General features: G+C 43.4%; 1 protein-coding gene across 4 annotated transcripts in view; it reads right to left on the minus strand.

Moving 5' to 3' along the window:
* Window positions 1-1,037: 1,037 nt before the first annotated feature.
* Window positions 1,038-21,811, minus strand: part of GNG12 (G protein subunit gamma 12) — a 108,460-nt gene continuing 87,686 nt past the window's right edge. For all 4 annotated transcript variants that reach the window (XM_033115058.1, XM_033115059.1, XM_033115060.1 and 1 more), the window contains exons 3-4: window positions 6,789-6,907; window positions 1,038-5,022 (exon numbers count right to left, since the gene is read on the minus strand). In XM_033115058.1, coding sequence (XP_032970949.1) covers window positions 4,897-5,022; window positions 6,789-6,881 — 219 coding nt within the window. In that variant the 5' untranslated portion in view covers window positions 6,882-6,907 and the 3' untranslated portion in view covers window positions 1,038-4,896. The remainder of the gene's footprint in view (window positions 5,023-6,788; window positions 6,908-21,811) is intronic.

The raw sequence follows: 21,811 nt of genomic DNA on the forward strand, positions 1-21,811 counted from the left end.
CCTTCACCTTGTTTTAAACCCAATGCTACCTCCCATCTACCACCCTCAATACAACTGTCTTCCATTGAAAGTCCCAAGAACTTCCGGTAATTTGGGCTGTACCAGTGCAACTGCTTGTCAGTTGCTTCCTATTTTCCACGACCAAAGTGTCAAAATTCTTCAGTCCTTTCTTAGAGAGGGTTGAGTGACTCTCTTTTGCGCCTACTCTTTGTAGTGTGTGAGTACTGGTTCTCAGAAGCAGGGGCCATCTCTGTAGCTGCCTGGTCCATAACCAGGTGCTTATTGGCTGGTTTTCCCTTTTTGGATGAAGTCCTCTTTTCTTCATCTCTGGGAATCCCAGCTCTGGGGGGGAAGGAACCAGGTGGAGGCAGGGTACCTTTGGCAAATACTTGGTGGATATGAGTCATTTCAAGTCTAATGACCTTCCCATTTGTTATCTGTTTCCACGGTCACTGCTGGGTCTCAGGACTGTTGGGAAACAGCCCTCCTCACTTTGGGAATACTTGTGTCACTCGTGACTTTCTGTTATGCAGGATAAACAAGTAGTACGGGAGATGCTGTGCACACTAGCTGTGAGCCCATTTTTCTCCTCTTCCTGTCATTTCCTCCCAAGACTTCATTCCAAAGCTTACAGGGTTTCTTCTTCTTCTTCTTTTTTTTTGGGGGGGTTTCTTCTTTTAAGACCCAGCTCAAACATCACCTCCTTGGGAAGCCTTCTCAGCCTTCATTAATGTGGAGCCCTCTTTCCTCTGGGCTCTCACAGCCCTGTGTTCCCCTGAGTTACGGTACTTCTCACTGGGTGACATAATCATTAGTTTATATAGCAGTCATTTTCACCCTTCTCCCTCTAGACTGTAAGCTTCTTCTGGACTGGTGTGTCTTATTTGAGTATCATCAGAGACTGAGTTCAACACCTGGCTCTCAACAGGTGCTCAGAAAATGTTAACTGAATGAATGAATGAAAAGGGGAAGAAAATTGATTTTTTAATTTGTTGAGCAAAACACAGGTAGAATGACACAATGAGGCACTGACCCAGTAAAGAGAGCAATGGTGCTTTAATGAAACTTCTTTCAAATCTGTGAACATGTTAGCAGTGAAGTAAATGCTTTTATTCTTTCCATAGGACAGATTTCCAAACAATGATCACAGTGTTTAGGTTAATAAGATGCTGGACAGATGAGTAGCCAAAGAATGTTATAAAATAACAAAATCCCTTCAACTATATTTATCAAATGCAAATTTACTGAGACATCAAGAGAATATATGTTTATAGTTACATGGCTAAAAACGACATTATTACAGTAATCAAGTTCATAAAACTAGAAAAAAAGCTGTATGATGAAAGGACTTTCATAAGCTAATAAATGAGCATACACGATAGACGAACTAATTTTATATTTGAAGCAGCTTATAGCACCAACACGTTGGCAGGACCACTAGAGGGGTAGACCATTGGACCGAGACATCCAAGAGCAGGAAGGGATCTCAGCCACCATCTACTTCAAGCCCCTGTTTTACAGATGGTGAAATGGAGGCCCAGAGAGATGAAATGACTTATCCAAAGTCACACGACACAGGCACACAGGATTGGCTAGAAAACGACCCAGGACTAAGATCCAGGCCACCCAACTTTAGGTAAGTGCTCTATTTTAATATGTATATAATTCTATTTGATTCAATGTACTTGTTTCTATTAACAGATATATACCATAAAAGAAATCAATACAATTCATAACACACTCTCTATTATATTTGTTTTATTGAGAAAGGACTGACATGTAATATAATTCGCTTTTTGGGGCTACATAGATCTTAAATCAAAATTCATAGTAATCACTCAGATGACACTATGTTAGTTGTAAATTGGTTGCGAAGAAGGCATCTGAAGAGAAAGTTTGGCACATCCTCCACTACCTAAACTAACCTATGCCTCAAAATTACTAAATCATTGGTAAATATATTTTTTTCTGATAGTTTAAAGATTAGTAAAGTACAAAAATAGTCCAAACACAGAGAAAGCAAATCAGGTTCTTTCTTTAAAAGGTTAAGGATGGCACTTTTTATGTTAGTAAAGTAAGGAAATGTAAAAACCTGATTCTTTTTAGAGAAAAAGTAGTTACCACCTCTTAACTTGTGAACCACCTGGCATATAAAGTGTTTTCTCTATAGGAAAAAAAAAATGTGTTTCTGTAAAATTCTTTGGAGTCATGAAATTTTGTCTAACGTATCTTATCACGGTCCTGAGGCCTCACCTGGACAGGTGTATGATGAACTAATGAAGATATAAGAATGAAAAGAAAAGAGATCACAGCTAACAGAAGCAGCACTAAAGAGAAAGTATAGTGAACATATTTAAATGGCTTCATCGGTATGAAGCCAAGAAGTTGTATGTATATATGTGATTAACTGTGTCATGCTGGTGGTAGTTGGAAAAAATAATACACACTGGGCATTTGTCCATTATATCATAAACCAGCTGCTGCAGAACAGTTAAACTGTGGCTTCGTAAGTAGAACAAAGCCTGATAAATAAAAGTGACATCTGCATATCATAGACATGTATACATATATTATATTTTATCACATATAAGTAAATCAACATTTAACTACAATTTTTTCCCCCTTGGGTCCAGCGTCAAAGGATTTGATTTCATTTTTCTTGAATATGTCCTATATCTGGTCAGGAAGTTACATGACATTTATACTCGTGGCCTTATGATATCTGGCCAGCAAAATAAAATGAAATCTCCTGGGACCTCAAGTCCATCCCTTACCACTACAAACATCTTAACAAATATAGAGCAAAACATATTTGTTTTCTGTTAGGTAAAAGAACAGGTTTGAGTACATTGCTTGCTACCAAAAATGTGCACATAACAGCATAATAAACATAATTCAGGAAAATACTTTGTCACAAGATACATTATAAATATTTAAAGAACGATGTTAAACATCAGAGTGAAAATAAGATTAGTGTTCTGAAACTATCAGAAAAATATACTTATTTGGAAAAAGAATGCCTCCTTAAGTGAAACATTAAATGTAAAATCGTCTTTTTAGTGTACATTTCAAACTTCACCTTTTGAAAGGGAAAACCTTTATCTCTCCTGAATAGGGGCCTATAATTTACTTGGGAATTGGGCGTATTACAGAATCAAGCCGTATGATAACAAGAGGTTAAGAGCAGAGGCATGATTTTCAGAGTCTTGAAAAAATGAGGGCAATTCACAATGCTGTTCACAAGTCATAGGTGACTTGGAGAAATACTAAATATATTTTAGCAGTTTGCAGGGCAAGACTGTATAGCACTCGGAAAAACTGTTGTAAGTAATTCCTTCTTGGGGTGGAATCCTTTTTGAGGATAAGTTTTTAATCCTTCCTTAGTTATTTTGAATGAACTGAAGATGAATTAAGAATATTACAAGTGTATAGTTTGGGCCTGTAAGTGAGCATGTTATAAAAAGAACCTCTCTTCCTCTTTGATCGAGTAAAAATACACTCTGGTCATAGGAGGAGATTCCTGCTTTTGGGATCCCCCCAGGACATTCCAAGGATGTGAGGGCTACAGTCACGCCCCGAGGAAAATCAAGGAACCCGATTCCCAGCTGTTGGAACCTTTGGGCCCACATTGCATACCACTGAATCCAAGCCTCTCTCGGATCGTTCGTGGACAAGGTAGGATGGCACTGACACTGCAGATATTGGCAAGAAGCTTGTGTCTCGATAGCTTTATGTTTTTGTATGTGTCTTTCCCACCATGTTCCCCGACTTGGGGTTGGGGAGGTAAGCACTCCCTCTGCTGATAGATGGTCTAACAGAAGAAGAAAGAGAAAGGGAAGGCAGAGAGAGCTAAATCACAAACTGTGGCCAAGCATAGCCACTGGTTTTTACCCATTCCTGCTCTTCTCTCGGCCAGGCTCCTGTGCACGCTACGCGGTCTCTCTGATTCCCATCATTAGGGTGGAGATGTCAGAGGTGCACACCCCTGACTCAGAGAACGTGAGCCGCGTGGGCACAGCTGCCCTGCGTCCTCCCCAAGGGCCTCCTTCTCTTTTCTAGACTCGGGATCACTGAAGCCCGAAAGGCCCCTTGTGAATGAACACCTCATATTATAAAAGGGCTTGTGGTTGAGTTTTAACATTTTAATCGGCACAGTTCATTGTAGTCTGAGAGGGTCAGCAAGAGATGACTTCATTACTCAATTACACGGAATACAACCTTTAGGATGTTCTTTACTTTTTATACAGTAACTCTATGGAAAGAAGTTCTTATTCTACCTACACAGAGCTGAAGATGAAGGTATGACTTCTGGAGTTGAGGAACTGACGGTAAGGAGAAATTTTAATAAGAAAATAAGCTTCGATATGTGTATATACAAAGCTATGTGTGTGTGTGTGTATATATATATATACACACACACACACACACACATATATACACAGTACACTCCTCACCTGTGTATGCTGTACAGGTTGGCACAACCCTATTACGAATACATTATGACATAAAGGTTAAAGGACTTAAGTTATTCTTGGCATTTTAATCTAGACAGGGGCTTAGGTAATTTAGGTTTTGAAATAACTGGATCAATATATATTTAAAAGTATATAATTGTGTATTTTAAAAGGCCCAGACTGACTTTCCTTAAGCAGTAACCCAATATGATACCATAGTTACCAAATGGAAAACAAGATTGCTATTCTGTATTAAATCAGGAAAGGGCATTTCAGAGAAAGGACACCTTGGAAAATAAAGACTTCAGAATCTATTATTCCATGTTAAGAGCATTTTAGTTATTAGCAGTGGTTACCAAATAAGCTGAAGGTAATTCTCTTCAAGGAGCTGCTCATAAATTGGTTTTGTTGAGAAGAAGGGAGGCACCGTTTCACTCTTCCTCTATAAGATGATGCAAGTTTTTTTATCTTTGAAAGGGTTTTCGGAAGTTGGTATCCCTATCAGCAAAGGATCACTCCTGGCATGTTCCTCACAGTAGGACATGAGGTCTGCAGACGCCTTTGACACCTGACAAGGTAGACAAGCCAAAGAAAACAGAGAAAGAAAATACTTTATTTACAAACTTTAAAGTGTTGGAATGCTAATCCATTGGGTGGAAGACTGTCGGAGAACAGGATAACCAGAGTCTTCAAGTATCACTCCCCGATGACTTGTTAAAAAGAGAAAAGGTACTTTTACATGGTGACATCTGGCAGATAAGGCCTTCCTTCACCAAGGGATCAAACTGACGTCATATATCTCCTAGTGTGAATGAAGACTGAGGACACACCACCAGCTAACTAGTTTTCCTGCCAAAACATTCAGCTGGAATCTAATCATCAGCAAACAATTCCATCTAAAGCGAGGACCATTCTGCAAAGGAAGTGGCCTGGATTCTTCAGAAACGAACCATGTGTCAGATAATATTCTTAGCTGATCCTGAATGTTACAATTGTACTGCGGTTACACAGGAGAATGTTCTTGTACTTGGGAGAGATAAATGGTGAACTATTGAGGGGTGAAAAGTCACGATGTCTGAAAATAACTTTCAAGTACTACAAAGAAAAAATTATATATGTATTTTACGAGTATGTGTGTGTATAGATTAAAAAAGAGAGATAAAGCAAATGTGGCAAAATGCTAACAATGAGTGAGTCTTGGTGAAGAGTATATGGGTGTTTCCAGAGTTGTTACAACTCTTCCATAGATTTGAAATTTCTCAAAATAAAAAAGTTGGGGGGGGGAGGTGGTGACAAGTATATGTGAATCAAGGGAAGCTTGTATCTTAGTTTTTATCCAATACAAAAATCAATTAGGATGTAGAACAGAGTTAATGAACCGAATTACGGGCTTGGAGCCAAAACTCTGGAAGAATAGAGCCAAATTCTAGCAGAGTTTCAAGATTAGATATTGGGCCGGGAGAAATAAAAAGAGCATGGGAAGATGCAGTGCGTTACTCTGGCATGAGTTAAAAGTGGAAAATGGCATGCCCTGTTCAGAAGTCTGGGTGGGCAAGCCCTCTGAATAATCAGATCAGTGTCCTCAGCTGAACCCTGTCAAATACAGCACAGGCAGCCTCATGTTTGGAAGACAGGTGACTATCTCCAGGCCCAGAGGAATTTAGCAGGTGATTGCTTCAGTTTCTAGGAAACAGCATTACAACATTCCAGGACATTCGCTCATGGCCTAGTCCTCTCTTGGGATTTGGGGGGGAAAGACTTCAAAGTCAGGTGACTTAACAAATACCTTCCGGTTTCTTCCAGATCTCAGCTGAGGCTGGCAGTACTCACCCTGGTTACAGAACGTGGTTACTAAAGTCCACACACATTTAAAAAGCGGCCTGCTCCTAAAAAGGAGACCCCTATTGTTGACTTGTTATGCAAGGCTACCTCCGCTGCACTGATAACATTAGAACACTTAATACATTCCAGAGGGATGACGAGGTGTTTTATAAAGTCCATCCGGAACCTCTGTCCCAATGTAAAACACAGTGATCACAGGACATGACCATGTTCGTTCAGGGAAGGCAGGTCCTCAGGAAATCTTGTCACGGGTGTTAGGTTTTCTGTCTAAATAGAGAGGCTAACTCAGCCACTCTGGCTCCCCAGGGCTTTTGAGATGAGCCCTGAGCGAGGCAGAAATGAAAGTCTAGATTCTGAGACTCAGCTTGCTCTAGGAAAATCCTGGCACCAAGCTGCATTACACAGCATCACCTCTGAAATGTGACCTAGCCTTCGGACAGCAGCGGGAACTGATCAGAAAACACGTCTCATCCAATCCAAAGCACATCTTACCTTTATTCTTTCAATGGAGGCTTCTAGTCTTAACTGCTGCACAGTTCTCCTTGCCTGGGTGATGTTGTTGGTGCTTGCTGTTTTGCTTGACATCTTCAGTTGTGGTTTTCACCTGAAATCTGAAAAGCATTTTTTAAAAGGTGAATAACAGTCATCTTAAGTTGGTCAAATGTTCATAATGCTTTGCATTACCTTAGGGGAAAAGAATGCCTTTTCCCAGCCATCACAGCCTCTATGAGGCAGGTACTAAAACAACTCTTGGCAATACGAGCGGTGGCCTAGGTGTCTAAGCTTGTTATCCATTCGAGCACCTTCGTATACCTGTGGTCTGCAGAAACCCATAGTAGTTTAATCCATGCACCCCACATACAGAATAAAGTAGTCTTTTTTCTAGGATTTTCTAGGGGGAAACAAATCCACATAAACGTTTGCAGTGGTTAGGGGGCCTCCAGCAAAAGTGAGCATGTGCAACCAGAGGCCACGTTACACGTGCATTTTACTACTAGTGCTGTGTACTTTAGTAGAAGGTTTGGTTTTAGTTCGTTTTGGCTTTTACGCAACTCTTACACACATGCAAGTCCTGGCAACAGAAAACGGCAAGACAGAGCCGCTGGAGAACTCTGCTCAAAAGGTACATTTTTAGGTGCGATAGGGATTTGCAATCGTTGGGAGCAAGTTAGGCAGATAAGGAAGTCTTTGTTCAAGAAAAAGTGGGAACTTTTCTGCTGTCATACTCTCAATGATAAATCCACAGCAAATGTCAAATGGGATACACTGAACAGCCTAACGCCTGACATATTTAATAAAACGGTCTCTCTCTCCTTTGACCTTTTGGGCCTCCTCCAGGCAGCCAGGGCACTTGCTAATCCTGGACCCACCACATGTTAGGGGCTGACTCTCCTGTGTGGCCTGAGCCCTTGGATTCCAGGCTGCCCTCTCTCTTCCCAGCTACCTGGTGAAAATCAAAGGCCATCTCCTGGACCTTGAGCTTTGACCCATCTGGTTGTCCAATGGCATATTCTAAGGGGAAGGCTGTCTGTCTGGAGTCCCTGCCATTTATGGCTAAGTTCTCTCTTGGTATGGGAGCGACTGGAGGAAAAACGCAGAGCTGGCAGGCCTGGCAGCAGTGTGGCAGTTGTATGACTCATAGGAGCAGGTGGACGGTAGGTGTGCCTCCTCGGCACTATGCAAACGCTCAGCAAAGTCTCAGGGCACTGCGGCGCCGGGAGCAAACCCAGGCTGACTCAACTTTCTGGAGGGGCCTCAGCTGCACACAGCATACCTGCCACAAAGGCACAGGCCAGATAAGGCTGCACAAAACACCGGCGACCCACAGGCTCCGCCATGCCCACCATGTGGGCAACACAGCACTCTGCCCGAGTCCCACACTTAGAATGGTCCCAACGGCTGAGTTCACAGACTTGCATGGGGCCTGTACACTCTGAGGTCAGAAGCCTCTTTGGGCCAAATGCACCAATAAAACTGTGCTTTTACCTGTGTGTAGAATTTTGAAGTCCAGCCTAATTAGCAAGCTTCACATTCCTGGGTTTGGACCCCGCCTCTGCCACTTAACGAGCTAGATGAAACCCAGAAGGTTACTTCACCTTCATGAGCCCAAGTTTTCTCATTTGTAATATAAGGATACTATGGTTTTTGAAATTCAATTTGCTGATGCACATGTAGTGTTGAGCATGGGACCAAGGCACTCCCCAAACAGCAGCTGCTATTATATTCACGCTGGGCGAGGGGGGGTGGTGGGGGTGTCACAGCAGGCACAGCAAATTGGAATTCCCTGTGTACCTGTCTGCCTCCCCTGGTTAATGAGCCTCAAAGGTTTTGACTGATGGGGTCTTGGTGGTCTACGGGCATCAGCCCGTTTTTTTTTAGAGCCACCTGGGGCAATTCTGCTACACTGTAGTATCAGGGCAGAATGGAATGGCTGGTGACAGCCAACAGGATTCCCATAAAATAAGGAAGCTCGAGCAGTACAGGAACCTGGGAGGAGCAATCATGGGGCCGGGCAGGGTGGCCACGCTGACCTCGTTTCAGTACACTCCCTGCCCAGCGAGCTGCCTCTTCCTCAGCTTCCTCAGGCATCCTGCTCCACGCAGAGCAGAAGCCTAGGCTCTCCTCCTGGTGATTCTGCTCACACCCAGAGGCCTGGCCCAGCTCCTTCCCGTGCTCCCAGGCAGGGGTATCTTCACAGAGCCTTTGAAATGGGACCCAGGCAGTGGGCAACCTCACTGTGGAAAGTACCCTGTTTCCCCAAAAGTAAGACCTAGCCGGACAATCAGCCTTAATGCGTCTTTTGGAGCAAAAATTAATATAAGACCTGGTATTGTATTATATTACATTACATTATAAGACCCAGTCGTATATCATAGTAAAATAAGACCCAGTATCATATTATATTACATAAGACCCGGTCTTATAGTAAAGTAAGACCGGGTCGTATATTGATTTTTGCCCCAAAAGATGCATTAGAGCTGATTGTCCGGCTAGGTCTTATTTTTGGGGCAACACGGTATGAAGCCCTGATTCACAGAACATTGGTTCCATATTATGTCCCCAGTAGCACCTTAAACTGGGGTCCCCTGCCAGCTAGTAGTGCTGGTTCTGACAGGTCCCCCAGCCTCTAGAATGCGAACCTGACATGGTTTCTGAGCAGTCTGTGGTTTCCAGGCTGCACCCTAAGGTCTTTCTAAATGTTCTTTTGCATGAGAGTATCACCACGCGTTCTCCTCTTCTTCTCAACCTCCAGGGCATAACATTTCCAAGGCCTGAGCAAATTTTCCTGTAACTGCAGAATAGTTCACACATATCAGGACTGGATCAGTCATTGCTCCCACCCATAGGGCCACAAGCAAAGAGTCCACCGTCTGGCTCTATTTATAAAATGCTTGGGTAAGGTTCCTCTAAAATTGGTGAGGAACTTTGCATCCAGTACATGGAAGACTTTCTTACTTCCTAACTGTATTATAGTCACGATTAAAAACAGCTAGAATTGACAATGCACACTCGCCAGCTGAGGGCTTCTTGCAGCTCTCCCCTAGTCTGCTATCTGTGTTCTGACCTGCCCCTTCACAGAGCGCCTCCCCTGTCACCCGGACAGCTTCCTGCTTCCCTCTTCCACTGTGATCCTTTCTCCTCTGCTTCCGGTAGAGTACCAGCCCCTTCTGCCCTGCCAACTTCTCTTAGGCTTCCAACTCAAATACAATTTCTCTTCTCAAAGAATATAATCTCTTATAACATTCTTCCTATGGAGAAATAAGATCAAAATTATATTGTAACTTAAAAAGCCTCTTCGAGGAACTCAGTCTGCTGAGTTGCCTCAGGTCTATGCAAGGAGGGTCACTGCTGTTTGATTCTTGAGCGTTGAGAAGTGTTTACAGGGGCTGGAGGTCCAGCTGAGGATTTCCTCCCAATCTGCAGCTGCTTTGTATCTCAACAGCTGGGCTGGGGTAGAACCAGACAAAGGCTTGGGAGACAAATATCTCCCAATATCTCTGCATCTTCAGAGCGTTTTCTGTGGTCTTCCCTCAATGGCAAGGATGTCTGTCTGTTTGTGCTACTAGGTGGATAAAAAGCTTGCTTTATTCTTACTCCAAGAATAGCTTCCAAGGCAAACAATACCTGCGATTTGTATGGAACCTGACTGCACATGATGCATTCATACGAATTAGTCCATGAAGCCTCCCTATAATCCCAGAAGGTATACTACTATTGCATCCTTGTTTTATAGATGAGGCAACTGAGGTTAGAAAACATTGCTCCAAGTTAACCCGCCCAGAAGGGCCAAGGCCTGTGCATGCCCGGGGCAGACCCTTAGTTTGATAAAACTCTGGCTGTCACTTCTGTAGTCTCGCTCCAAAAACTTGCTCCAAATTAAAGCAGCTTGTAAGCCTTTTCATCCTAGAAGCCATACTTCCCACTGTACCAACAAGGAAAGGAGGCAGTTCCAATTGCTTTGACTCACAAACAGGGCATCACTGAACAGCCCACAGTGTGGTTCGTAAGCAAGCATGACTTTGACACTCTATGATCTGGAGTTGTGGGCTTGCTGATTGTCTCAGGCTTGTGCAATACCCCTACTGGTGCAGAAGCATCTGTTTGTCTGTCTAACGCCCTGGGGGACAGGCCTCCTCTCTCCTATGTGCAATCTAAGCGAGAATGTTTTCCCTGCTGCTGCTGCAACTAGGCAAGGCCTGAGGTTAGCTCCTGGAGGTCCCAAGCCATCAGTGCTCTATCCCGCCCAGAAGGGCCAAGGCCTGTGCATGCCCGGGGCAGACCCCTAGTTTGATAAAACTCTAGCTGTCACTTCTGTAGCCTCGCATATATTTTTACATGTGGCTAACAGATTTGAATAAACATATATCGTATTTAGCTATTCAAGTGATTTGCATTGGTTGTATTGCTGTTGTTCATCTGAATTCTCAGGTTTCTAGAAATTCCTAGGAATAAGAGAATCCATTAGGGAAATGTGGGCATTTTAATCTTTGTCTAGAAGGGCCTGAAGCAGGGAGACGGTGGAGATGGAAAGAGTACACTCTGGGAGGAGGGTTCCAGGAAGCCCGGGTATGTGCATCACAAGTCATCATGGCCTGGCCAGTGATGAATCATTTGAGTGAAGCCACCGTTCATGTTTAAGAGCAAACACACCCCTCTTGGCTGTAATAAAAGAGGAGGCAAAGACAGACAAACAAACAAACACAGGTTTCCACCTACCCTCTGATCTTGCCTTCCACTATCAGGATATTACGCTAGCTCCTCATCTGTTCCCTCGCCTGTTAAAGGCGGGCCACAATACCTATCTCCTGGGTTGTAGGGAGGACAGATAAGAGCACCTATCAGTATTGCACCCTGTACATACAAATGCTTAATAAATGCTGGGCCCCTTGGCGCGTTACCAAGACAAAAACCAGGTATTTGGTGGGGTATGAGAAAAAGTCAGACAGCAAAAGAAGAATTTCAAGGTAACAGGACTAGGTAGCAACATCTTTCTGATATGGCAGAAAGTGTGGGGTGCGCAGAGCCAGGCCCTTCAGAACCGTTTTTCTATTCTCATGAACACTTACTATTTTCTACCAGAGCCTCCGGGCTGAATCCCAACCGCAGATATGTTTGGTTGGGCCACACGCAGGGTCAACGCAATAGTATCTGTGTGTGCTTTAACTGTAAATTCATTATCAGCATTTGAAAAATGGAGACATTTCACTTTAAAAGAAAAAGAAAGAACAATTTCTGGAAAAACCAGAACATTTCACAAAACTGGGCTGGCTCTGAGCAGTGGCGGCCCCTTTAACACCTGCTGGCATACTGACATTCTGGCATTCAAACAGAACCTGTGACATGGATTTTATACTATGCCTTGAATATTCAGTTGCAGGGATGGACTGAAGGATTAGGCCAGGGGACCTGAGCTCACTTCTGCCCCTGCCACTTCTTAGCTTGAGGGCCCCGGGCAGGACTTGTCACCTATCTAAGCCTCAATTTTCTCATGGGAAAAAATGGGGATAATAATACTTTTCTACCTCAAAGAACTGTTAAGAGCATCAGATAAAATAAGCATGTGAGTTTCATAAATATAAAGAGTACTTTTGCTGAGCGCTAAATACCTGCACCTTCTGATCACATCTCATGCAAAGTGCTTGAAGCACTTGGCAGGCCCTGCAGGTTGGCGCTCCCTGGGCAGCTGCGGTGCCCTCTGCCTGGTGTGCTTTGCTGAAATGCAGGGATGGAAAGTAAAAAACTATATCTCCTTGTGGTATTAGCTGAATTGTGCCACCCCATTCCTATGGTGAAGTCCTAACCCCCAGTAACTCAGAATGGACTATATTTGGAGATGGGTCTTTAAGCGGGTGATTAAGTTAAAAGATCTCATCAGGGTGGATCCAATATGACTAGTGTCCTCACAAGAAGAGGGAGTATAGATACAGATAGGGCCAGAGGAACGACTGTGTGAAGACACAGGGAGAAGACAGCCATCTATGAGCCAAAGAGACCTCAGAAGAAACCAACCCTGCTGACCCTTTGATCACCGAGTTCCAGCTTCCAGAACACCGAGAAAATTAAATTTCTATTGTTTAAGCCAGCCAGTCTGTGGTACTTTGTTATGGCAGCCCAAGCCAACTAAGATTCCCAGGTTTTCTAGCAGCTGGGGTTCTGGATGATGGAAGTGAGAAGGCCTGTTTGCTGCTTGGCTTATTTCTGCGGGCAAATAGGGAAGTAGGCCAAGTAGAAGTGGTGGCATCTGGGTCCAGTCACTAACGATATGGTGCTAAGAACTTATGTGGCCGCAGCAGCCTCCCCACCCTTCACTTCCTGCCTGGCCCTGGGGGCCAGTTCTGCAGTACGTGTAGAAGTGGGTCCTGAGGGCTCCATCAGGAGCCTGTACCTCCAGCCTTTCCATTGATTACGCAAGCACCCCAGCCCCTGTATTAAAGCCCACGCTGCTAATGTTGCCAAGAGTGCTTTCTGTTTGCTGTGACTGAATCCTGAGACGATTGTTAATGTGCTGTTTTGTAATCTGTAAATAACTTACAAAGATCAGCTGTGATTTCTATTATTATCATGTCATCACTGCTGAACACTCCAAACTTGAAGACGTGAAAGGAGGGAGAGGTAAGCCTTAAAATTCTTTTGCTTCTTCTCCCCAACCAGAGCTCAAGGCCCTGAGGCCAAGGGTGGTGGAACCTGTGACCAGCTGCCTGTCCTGCCCTGTTCCCCACCGGTTCTGAGAGCAAAGAGCAAAAAGAACAAGACGCTGGACTATGGGGGAGGAAAATGAGAGCGAGAGATGAGGAAAGGCTGCATGGAGCAGTGGAAAACATGATTTGGGATGGGAAACGGATAGTGACCGGAGCTCTTCCAAGAGAAGTTTGAAGTGCTGAGAATCTGCAGAATGAAAAAGGAGAACAGCTCTCCCTCTTTCTCTCAGGACCTCCACTGAGCTCATCCTCTAAAAGTAGCGTGCTTTTATACTTGCCAACCTTTTTGAGGCCCTTATCTGGTATCTCTGATTAGTTGATTTTACCTGCTATCCAGGGCACATGTCTCTGAATAATAACAATGATGATGATAATGACGTCGCTATGATAAAATTGGAGAACTACCACTATTTATTGAGTACTTAGTATGTGCCAGGTAAATAAATGCCAGGAATCATTTCACTTAATCCTCTTAGCGATGAATTCTTTTATCACTTCTGGTTTGACAGACGAAGCACAGAGCGGTCAAAAAAGTCTTGCCGAAGATCACACTGATTTTCGTGGCAGATCTGGGACTCAGGGCTGCCTGACTCCCAAGGCCACGCTCTTCATGGCCATGCTATACTGCTTGCCTCTGAACATCAAGGGTACAAGGAAGGAGTTGGGAGAAAGCTGGGGCACGTGTGAACCAGAAGCTGTGGACACAAGACGAGACGGGCTCTGTTTAGGGCCTGTTGCGCCTTCAGATCGGTGGTCTCCCTAACAACGATAGTATGAAATGGGGGGTTAAGTGGCCTTGGGAGAAGTCCTAAGCAAAGCAGAATTGGCTGCTCTTATTTGAAAGGAGAGCTGCCCCAGATTCCAGGTAAGACGGTTGCTAAAGAACAGGATGATCCCATCATCCTCCCAGGCCCCAGCGAACTTGGCAGAGAACCATGAGAATGAGCCAATCCTGGGTAATAAATCCAGAGGAAAGAGTTGCAGAGCCTGAGCAGCAGGTTCCTAACTTCATGGTGTATCTAGAACACTTGGGGCACTTGTTAAAAAAAAATCTGATTCAGTAGGTCTGTGGCAAGGCCCAAGAATCTGTATTTAAAAGCTTCCTAGGTGATTCTGACAATAGGTCCTCGTGAGAAACACTAATAATGATTATCAGAGTCTCTGCTTCTTGGTTCTACCCACGTTTATTTCTGCCCGGATATTAGAACACATCCATTTAAAAGAATGCTCCTTCCTATTTACGCTTCCCTTTTCAAAGCTCTGAATAAGCTGGAAAATTCTAATTCCTTCTAATGATCTTGACCTACAAGATTAAGATTCCTTCCGTTTGAATGGCTCTTATCATTTAATGCGATTCTTGGCCACCAAAGTCTAAGTTTGTTTTCTTAACAGCCACTTCCTTCTGGAAAGCATCTCCTCCCTGGCTTCAGGGATGCTCAACTCTGCGGTCCTGCTCGCCTGTGCCTCCCTTCCTACAGCTCTTGTTTCTTCTTCTGACTTGGTTTTCTCAGGGGCTCAGTCCTGGAGGGCTGGTGTAGCAGAGTGAACAAGGGCTTTTACAGTCAGATTAAGTTCAAATCCTGGCTCATCACTTACTACCCCAGGCGGCTTCAGTTCTCTGATCTTCAGTTTCCTCATCTATACAATGGGGAGGGATAATAATAGTACCTACCTCATAGGGTTGTTTCCAGGAGGAAATGAGAGAACATACATAAACTATTCAGCACCTGCCTGCCCACACTGGTCCCCAGTTAGGGCAGATCATGGTTTCCCCTCATGGCTCCAGCTATGGCCAATGCACTTTGCATCCAGCGCTGACCCTGTACCTTAATTCCAATGTCTAAATGAAAGCCTATTTGAATTGACACTCAAATGGTGCACAGGTGCTTCAAACATAACATGCGTACACCCAATGAAACAGTGCTGCCTGCCCCCAACCTTTCTGATGTCCCTTTCTCAGCGAGTGATACCACCACTGTCCGTCCTGGTCACTGAGGACTCCTTTTGCTTCAGCCTTCCTTCTCTTTCCTAGGAACAAGCGCTGCTCAAAAGAAATGTGAACTACAATGGGATTTTAAATTTTCTAGTGGCCCCATTAAAAAGAAAAAAGAAAACAAGTGAAACTGATTTGGATTTGGATTAGCCACATTTCAAGTGCTTAACAGTCTGCTATAGTGGCTGCCTCACTGGATGGTGCAAATTTAGACCTTGGCTCTTTCCAAATTCTCTTGATTGCTACTTTGACAGTGCCCCGTTTTTATTCCCCCCCCCCATTCTTCTGGCTTCTATTTTACCCCTGTCTTGGCTTCCAGCACCTCACGTTAGGGCTACTGCATCAGCCTCGCAGTAGGACTCATGCCCCTGATCTTTCTCCCACCTAATCTATCATTACCACTATGCTCAGATACAGTACCACTCTCAGCCTATTTACCCCTCTGTCTCTAAAAAGGATTCCCCAGTACCCCAAGGAAAAGTCTAAAGGGCTCGGCTTTATAGTCAAGATCTTCTCTAATATCTCTGCCACCATAATAAAAATCCCACTCATACAAGCGGCTTGTTGCTACAGAGAGCTGACTATATGTCAAACACCAGATTATATGCCAATCACTGTCAAGACATTATCCTCACGACCCTGTGAGGTAGGTTCTATTTTTCATCCCCATTTTACAAATGAAGAAGCTGAGGCACAGAGAAGTTAAGTATGTGCCTAGTGTCAAAGAGTTAGCAGGCTGTTTGGCTGGGATTTGAGCCCAAGTAGTCTGATTCCAGAGACCTGGCCCGAAACCTCTATTGCTATATATACTGCTGTAGCGTCAGGGGGCTGTCACCCTCTTCCCTGGCTTTGTGGACTGTGTTTACAAGTTTTACCTACAAGTCTGCACCCAAGTTCTTTGCCTGCTTCTCTTGGCCTATTTCAATTTTCTCTTTCAGGCCCTAGTTCACATTTTTACTTCTCCCAGGAAGGTCTCCCTAACTACTTTTGCTTACAGTGATTAATTTCGTTTATGAATTCCTGATAAATGCTTAAAGCTCAGAGGTTCAAGGATCCCTAAGGGGCTGCTGGCCCATGCATGGGAAGGGCAGGTAGGAGGGAGTTGTGCATGAATCCCCTAAAATTGTATGCAAAATTCAGCGTGGGTGCCTATGTTTATTCTTTCTGAATTGAGGATTTATAGCTATCATCAAGCTCTCAAAAGGGTCCGCAATACCACCATTTATTTTGGTGCTTAATTCTGTGTTACTTAACGCTTATTGTTAGGTAACTGACTTTGTATTATCTTCCCAGTAAACTGTGGAATGTTTAGCTCAATAACAATAGCATAGCAGCTGCATTTATTCATTACTTACTATATATGCCAGGTACTATATCAAGTACCCTTTACAGATATTAGTTCATTTAATATTATCTGCAACCATAGAGGTCAGATTTATCATACCTATCGAAACTGAAGCTCAGGAAGGTTAAATAATTTGCACAAGATCAGACAGCTAGTAAGTGGTCGCAACAGAATTTGAACCCAGATCTCTCCTATTTCAAAGCCATGCCCTTACCCAGGCCAGTGAGTTATTCCGTGCCATTGTCTCTCTCTCTCAGATTGACTAACGTAGAGAATGGGGCCTCCATAAATACTTGGGTTAGATTAGGACACAGTGATGTAGCAACCAACACATCAGCCAGCTTGAACCTCTCACCCTGGGGTGTTTTTGTGCCTGGTGTTTGTTTTCTTAGAAACAGGATACACCCTGGGGCTCCTTCCCACAGGTATCCTGCAAACACTGAGTGTTCCAAGCCAAAGGTTACCCACCTGCTGGGTTCCCTATACAGCTCGGAGAAGCCAGGGTGGAGTCCCTGGGACTCCCATGAACTTGATTAGGACCAGTTGCTGGCGCTGTGAACTTTCACCTCCAGCATGTGCTGGCCATGTGCGTGGAATCTGGATTCCGGGAGCAATGCTGCTTTGCACTCGCATCCTGTGCCCCAAATAGGTTTTCAGCCAGGTGATGGCGGGCCCACCTGGGAGGAGCCGCTCTCTGATGGGGACCTGCAGAGGTGCAGGAGATATCTCCTTGTGCGGTATGCAGGGCCAGGACCCCGCCGTGCAGAGGCATGTGTTTACAGTCAACACTGAGAATGACCTTTACAAACAAGGTTTACTCCGTACCTAGCGTAGCAAGGCTGGCTGAGAAATGATTTGCTCATATCTGCGTAGCTGTTTTAGGGTTAGCTGGATGTCTCCTTTGTTTACTCATGAATGAAAAAAAAATAAATGAATGGGTAAATTCAACAACTTATTTACTATGGAAAATAAAAGCTAACAATTACAGAGTGTTTTCTCTGTGCCAGGCACTGTGTTAAGGGCTTTCTGGAAAGTGATTTTATGTACTCTTCACGACATCCCTGAACAAGAATGTACTATTATTTCATTCACTAGTTTTCAAATTTTAAAAGAATATATGCATATGGTAAAAATTTTAAACAGCCCCAAAGGGTACAAACAAATACTAGTCGTCCTTCCACCCTAGACGACCCAAGGGGATCATTGTTCAGTTTTCCATATTTCTTTCTGAAGACATTTCACGCATATACAAGCACGATTATTCATATATCTGTCTTACACAATATAAACGAGACCATGTTATATGTATTGCGCTGTATCCTGTTTTTTATTTGAATTAAGATTCTATTCTGGAGATCATGGTGAAGGTGGTATTATCAATCATTTTCCAAATGAGGCAGCCAAAGCTCTCAAGGACACCGAGTGAGTCATGAGTAAGCGCTGGGGCTGAAACCAGCCCAGGTGCGTATAGCCATTATTGCACATTGCACCCTCCTGTATTTCCGTATTAGGAGAGGAAGTGGGAATGATCAGAGAAGCAGAAGACTAAATTCCTGCCCTCAAAGGGTTCATTGTTTGTGGGGACAAACCATGCTACATGGGATGAGAGAATGATTTCCAAATGATATAAGAACAAGTGCAACATACAGTTCCACTGTACCCCGAGGTGCTAAGCATTTGTAAGGGACAGAGCAACTTTGTCACAAAAGCTAGGGGAAGAGAGGGAGTTTGGGAGGAAGGGCAAAAGTCAGTGCTGTGGAGATTATGTTTAGTTAAAAATGTATTTTACCCAGAGAACATATTGGAAGAATAGACTCCAAAATGTAGCTATTGCTGGGTGGTGAGAATTTTAGGGGATTTATGATGTTGTTTTCATGCATTCCAACAGTTTGTAAGTTTTTATTTTCACTTAGTCCTCAAAATGATGCTGTGAGGTTCTTACTATTGTTTTCTCCAATTTGGGATGAAAAGAACTGAGGAAAGCAAATGCTTAGACCACAGCCAAGGTCAGAGTGAAGGTTGAATGGAGGAGCCAGCACTGTGATCCCGGCAGCCTGGCTCCAGAGTCTGTGCTCTTAACCACATGTGATACTTTTATGACTAAAAAAAAAAAAAAAGAAAAGAAACAAAAAAAACACCCAGTAATTGTTATTCACAAAACCAGGAGGAAGGGCAGTTATTAGTCACTTTACAGGGGTAAAAGAAGGAAAGAACAAGCATAGTTCATGGGACTGGTAATTAGGGCATTAGTGGGGACCTCTGAGCTACAGGCTTCCAAGGTGTGAAGGGAATGAAAATCAAATGATAAGAGGCTGAAGAGCAAATTACTACTTCAGGAACTTAGGCGGTGAGTGTAGGTGAGTGAAGACAAGGAATTGGATGGAAACTTTTATGAGGCGGATTGTTTTAAGAGATGGTTGCCATGTGAGCATTTTCAAAAGCAGAGGTGGAGTGTTGAGCAACTAGGGAGAGAGTGAAGGTGCTAAAAGGACAGGTACACTGAGAGAGAGAGCCCGAGATCCTGGGCTCAGGACTGAGCGTGGAAATGAGGGGCTGAGAAAAGGACACTTGAAAGATACAGAGGCGGAAAAGCAGGGGAGCAACGCGCCCAGAAGCTCAGGCTGAAAGTCTAATAGGTGGGTGGGTGGGTGGGGGTTGGAAATGGAAACCAGTTACCAAATGCACGCGACACTACGGGCAAACCTCTCAGACATCCCACCGAGCAAAGGAACCCAGTCACCAAAGAGCACATGCTGTCTAATTCCACTTATATCAAGTTCAAGATAAAATGAAGCTATGGTGACAGAGACTAGAAGCGTGGAGAGAGTGGGTGAGGAGACAGACGAGGCAAGATGGGCCATGAGTTAGTTGCTAATGGTTGAAATCGGGTGACAGGTACCTGGGATGCCTTCCACTTTTGCATGTATATGTTTGAAGATTTCAAGAATAAAACGTCAGAAATAAAATTCTATGATCCTGAACTTCATAACCTATAACATGGTAATAATTAACACTATAAGATGAACTCTGTCATTATAGAATGGAAGGTGCGTTAATTATTATCTACCATTTCCTCCTCCAGATCATGATCGAGCAAGTGTGTCCAGTGTCGACAGTGCAGAGGAAGTAACTACCTTTTGAGGAGGCACGCCTGGGACTAAAACGCCCCTGATCTGAGCCCTCTGCTATATTATACAGCACTTGGGTCCTGAGTCAACAGATGCCAAAGTTTAACTTGCCAGGAAGCATCTCTCCTTGCATTCAAACCTTCCCCCCAAAAGGCCCAACACTGTGGTCCAGATACCCAGGATTTGTACAGGCCAAAAGATTATAAGATAGCATACTTAATTTTTCCTTCAGCCTTCATCTCACCTTCTCCATAAACTATAGCAAGGACCATGCACTTCTCCTTTCAAACATGTCCAGACTTGGTAAGGTAACTGCTTGGAGGAAAAGCAAAGTCTATGGAATTCCTGGGATGACCAGCAAAATGAACATGACATGCGGGCCCCCACGGTTAAACTCCTTGTTGTTCTGAGCCTCGCAGTACCTAAAAGTTTATACATCTTCAAAGGGAAAGTACTGAAGATACAAGGAATCCCCAAGTTAGCTTTTTGTAGTTCTAACTCATTCTCTATGTAAATTGATTAGAATTCTCCATCTAAAAGCGAATTCATTGACTAACTCCTTTCTTAAAATTTCCTTCAGGGAAAACATGGAATAGGAAACCAAGCCACATCATCTGAGGTCCAAACCTTATCAGCAACATCAGTGCAATTTAAATAATTTGGCACCCAAAAGGCACACTTCCACTTCAGCTCGCTGAGGTTTGTAAATTTTCACTGTCTCCAGTTCATCAGTTCATCGTAAAGAGTGCTATAAAATTCCCCAGAAAGATGAATTAATTCAAATTCATTAACATTTTTCTTTAAATGAGATAACAGAAACTTTGAGAAAGAGGGTTGAGTCAAACAAAACAAATCTTTGACAGAACATCACTTAAAACAACTGGAAAGATGACACCAATTTAAATACACAGGATGTTTCCACCAACAACTCGATTGTTAAGTTTTGTTCCCTTAAACTCAACAATTTCACAAAACAAGATCTTCAAATGGAATGCAGTGGTAAAGACTTCTGCTTGAAAGCGCCGAAAAAGAATTTCTATGGCTACTCTCAGCCCCAGGTTTTCTGGGCCAGAACTATTTCAAATATTCTGCTTCTCTTGGTGCACTAATAATTTATCAGACCACAAGTTACAAGAGTTGGCTTTAAAACTATGGTCATCATACTTGTCTCACAAATGCTGACATCTTCACCCATCAGTCTTTAAGTCTAATCCTCTATCTGAGGGTGGGCCCCTTGAAACTAAGCACCCCATATTACATAGTTATTTACCTCTTCCATATACAATACACAGAGAATAAATACTGATTTGATTTGTATGTGTCACATAGATGACCTTGGCAGGAAGCAACAGCTTTCATTTTTTTCCCCTCTTCACAATTTAGGTAAGAGAAGGGACACTATATTCCTGAGGCTAGACACAGAGTGGGAACTCCATAAAAATTTTATCCAATGAAATGATGACACAGGGACCTGTGGGAGTATTTTAGGTGAATGATGGTAAGGGTCTGAACCCAACAGGTGAAAACCAGAATTTATGAAACAAATGGGGATCATATCACATTACAAAAAGATTACTTCAAAAATCCATTCTTAGATGCACTATTAGACAAAGAGGTTAAGTCAGAGAACCTCATTGTTTAGTTCTGATTCTGATTAAATACCAATTAGGAACCATAATAAACATCTCTAAATTATAACAGTTTGCACAATTCCTTCTTGTGTCTTGAGCAAAGTTCTACTTGAGTTTCCAAAGTATAATCCTAGTGCCTATATTTTTCTCATTCCTGTACTTAATGAAAGGGAGTGTGATACAGGCTTTTAGGCTACCTGCTACCCTTGGTTTCAAAAG

This window comes from Rhinolophus ferrumequinum, chromosome 9, assembly GCF_004115265.2.
Source record: "Rhinolophus ferrumequinum isolate MPI-CBG mRhiFer1 chromosome 9, mRhiFer1_v1.p, whole genome shotgun sequence".
NCBI classification, from domain to species: Eukaryota; Metazoa; Chordata; class Mammalia; order Chiroptera; family Rhinolophidae; genus Rhinolophus; species Rhinolophus ferrumequinum.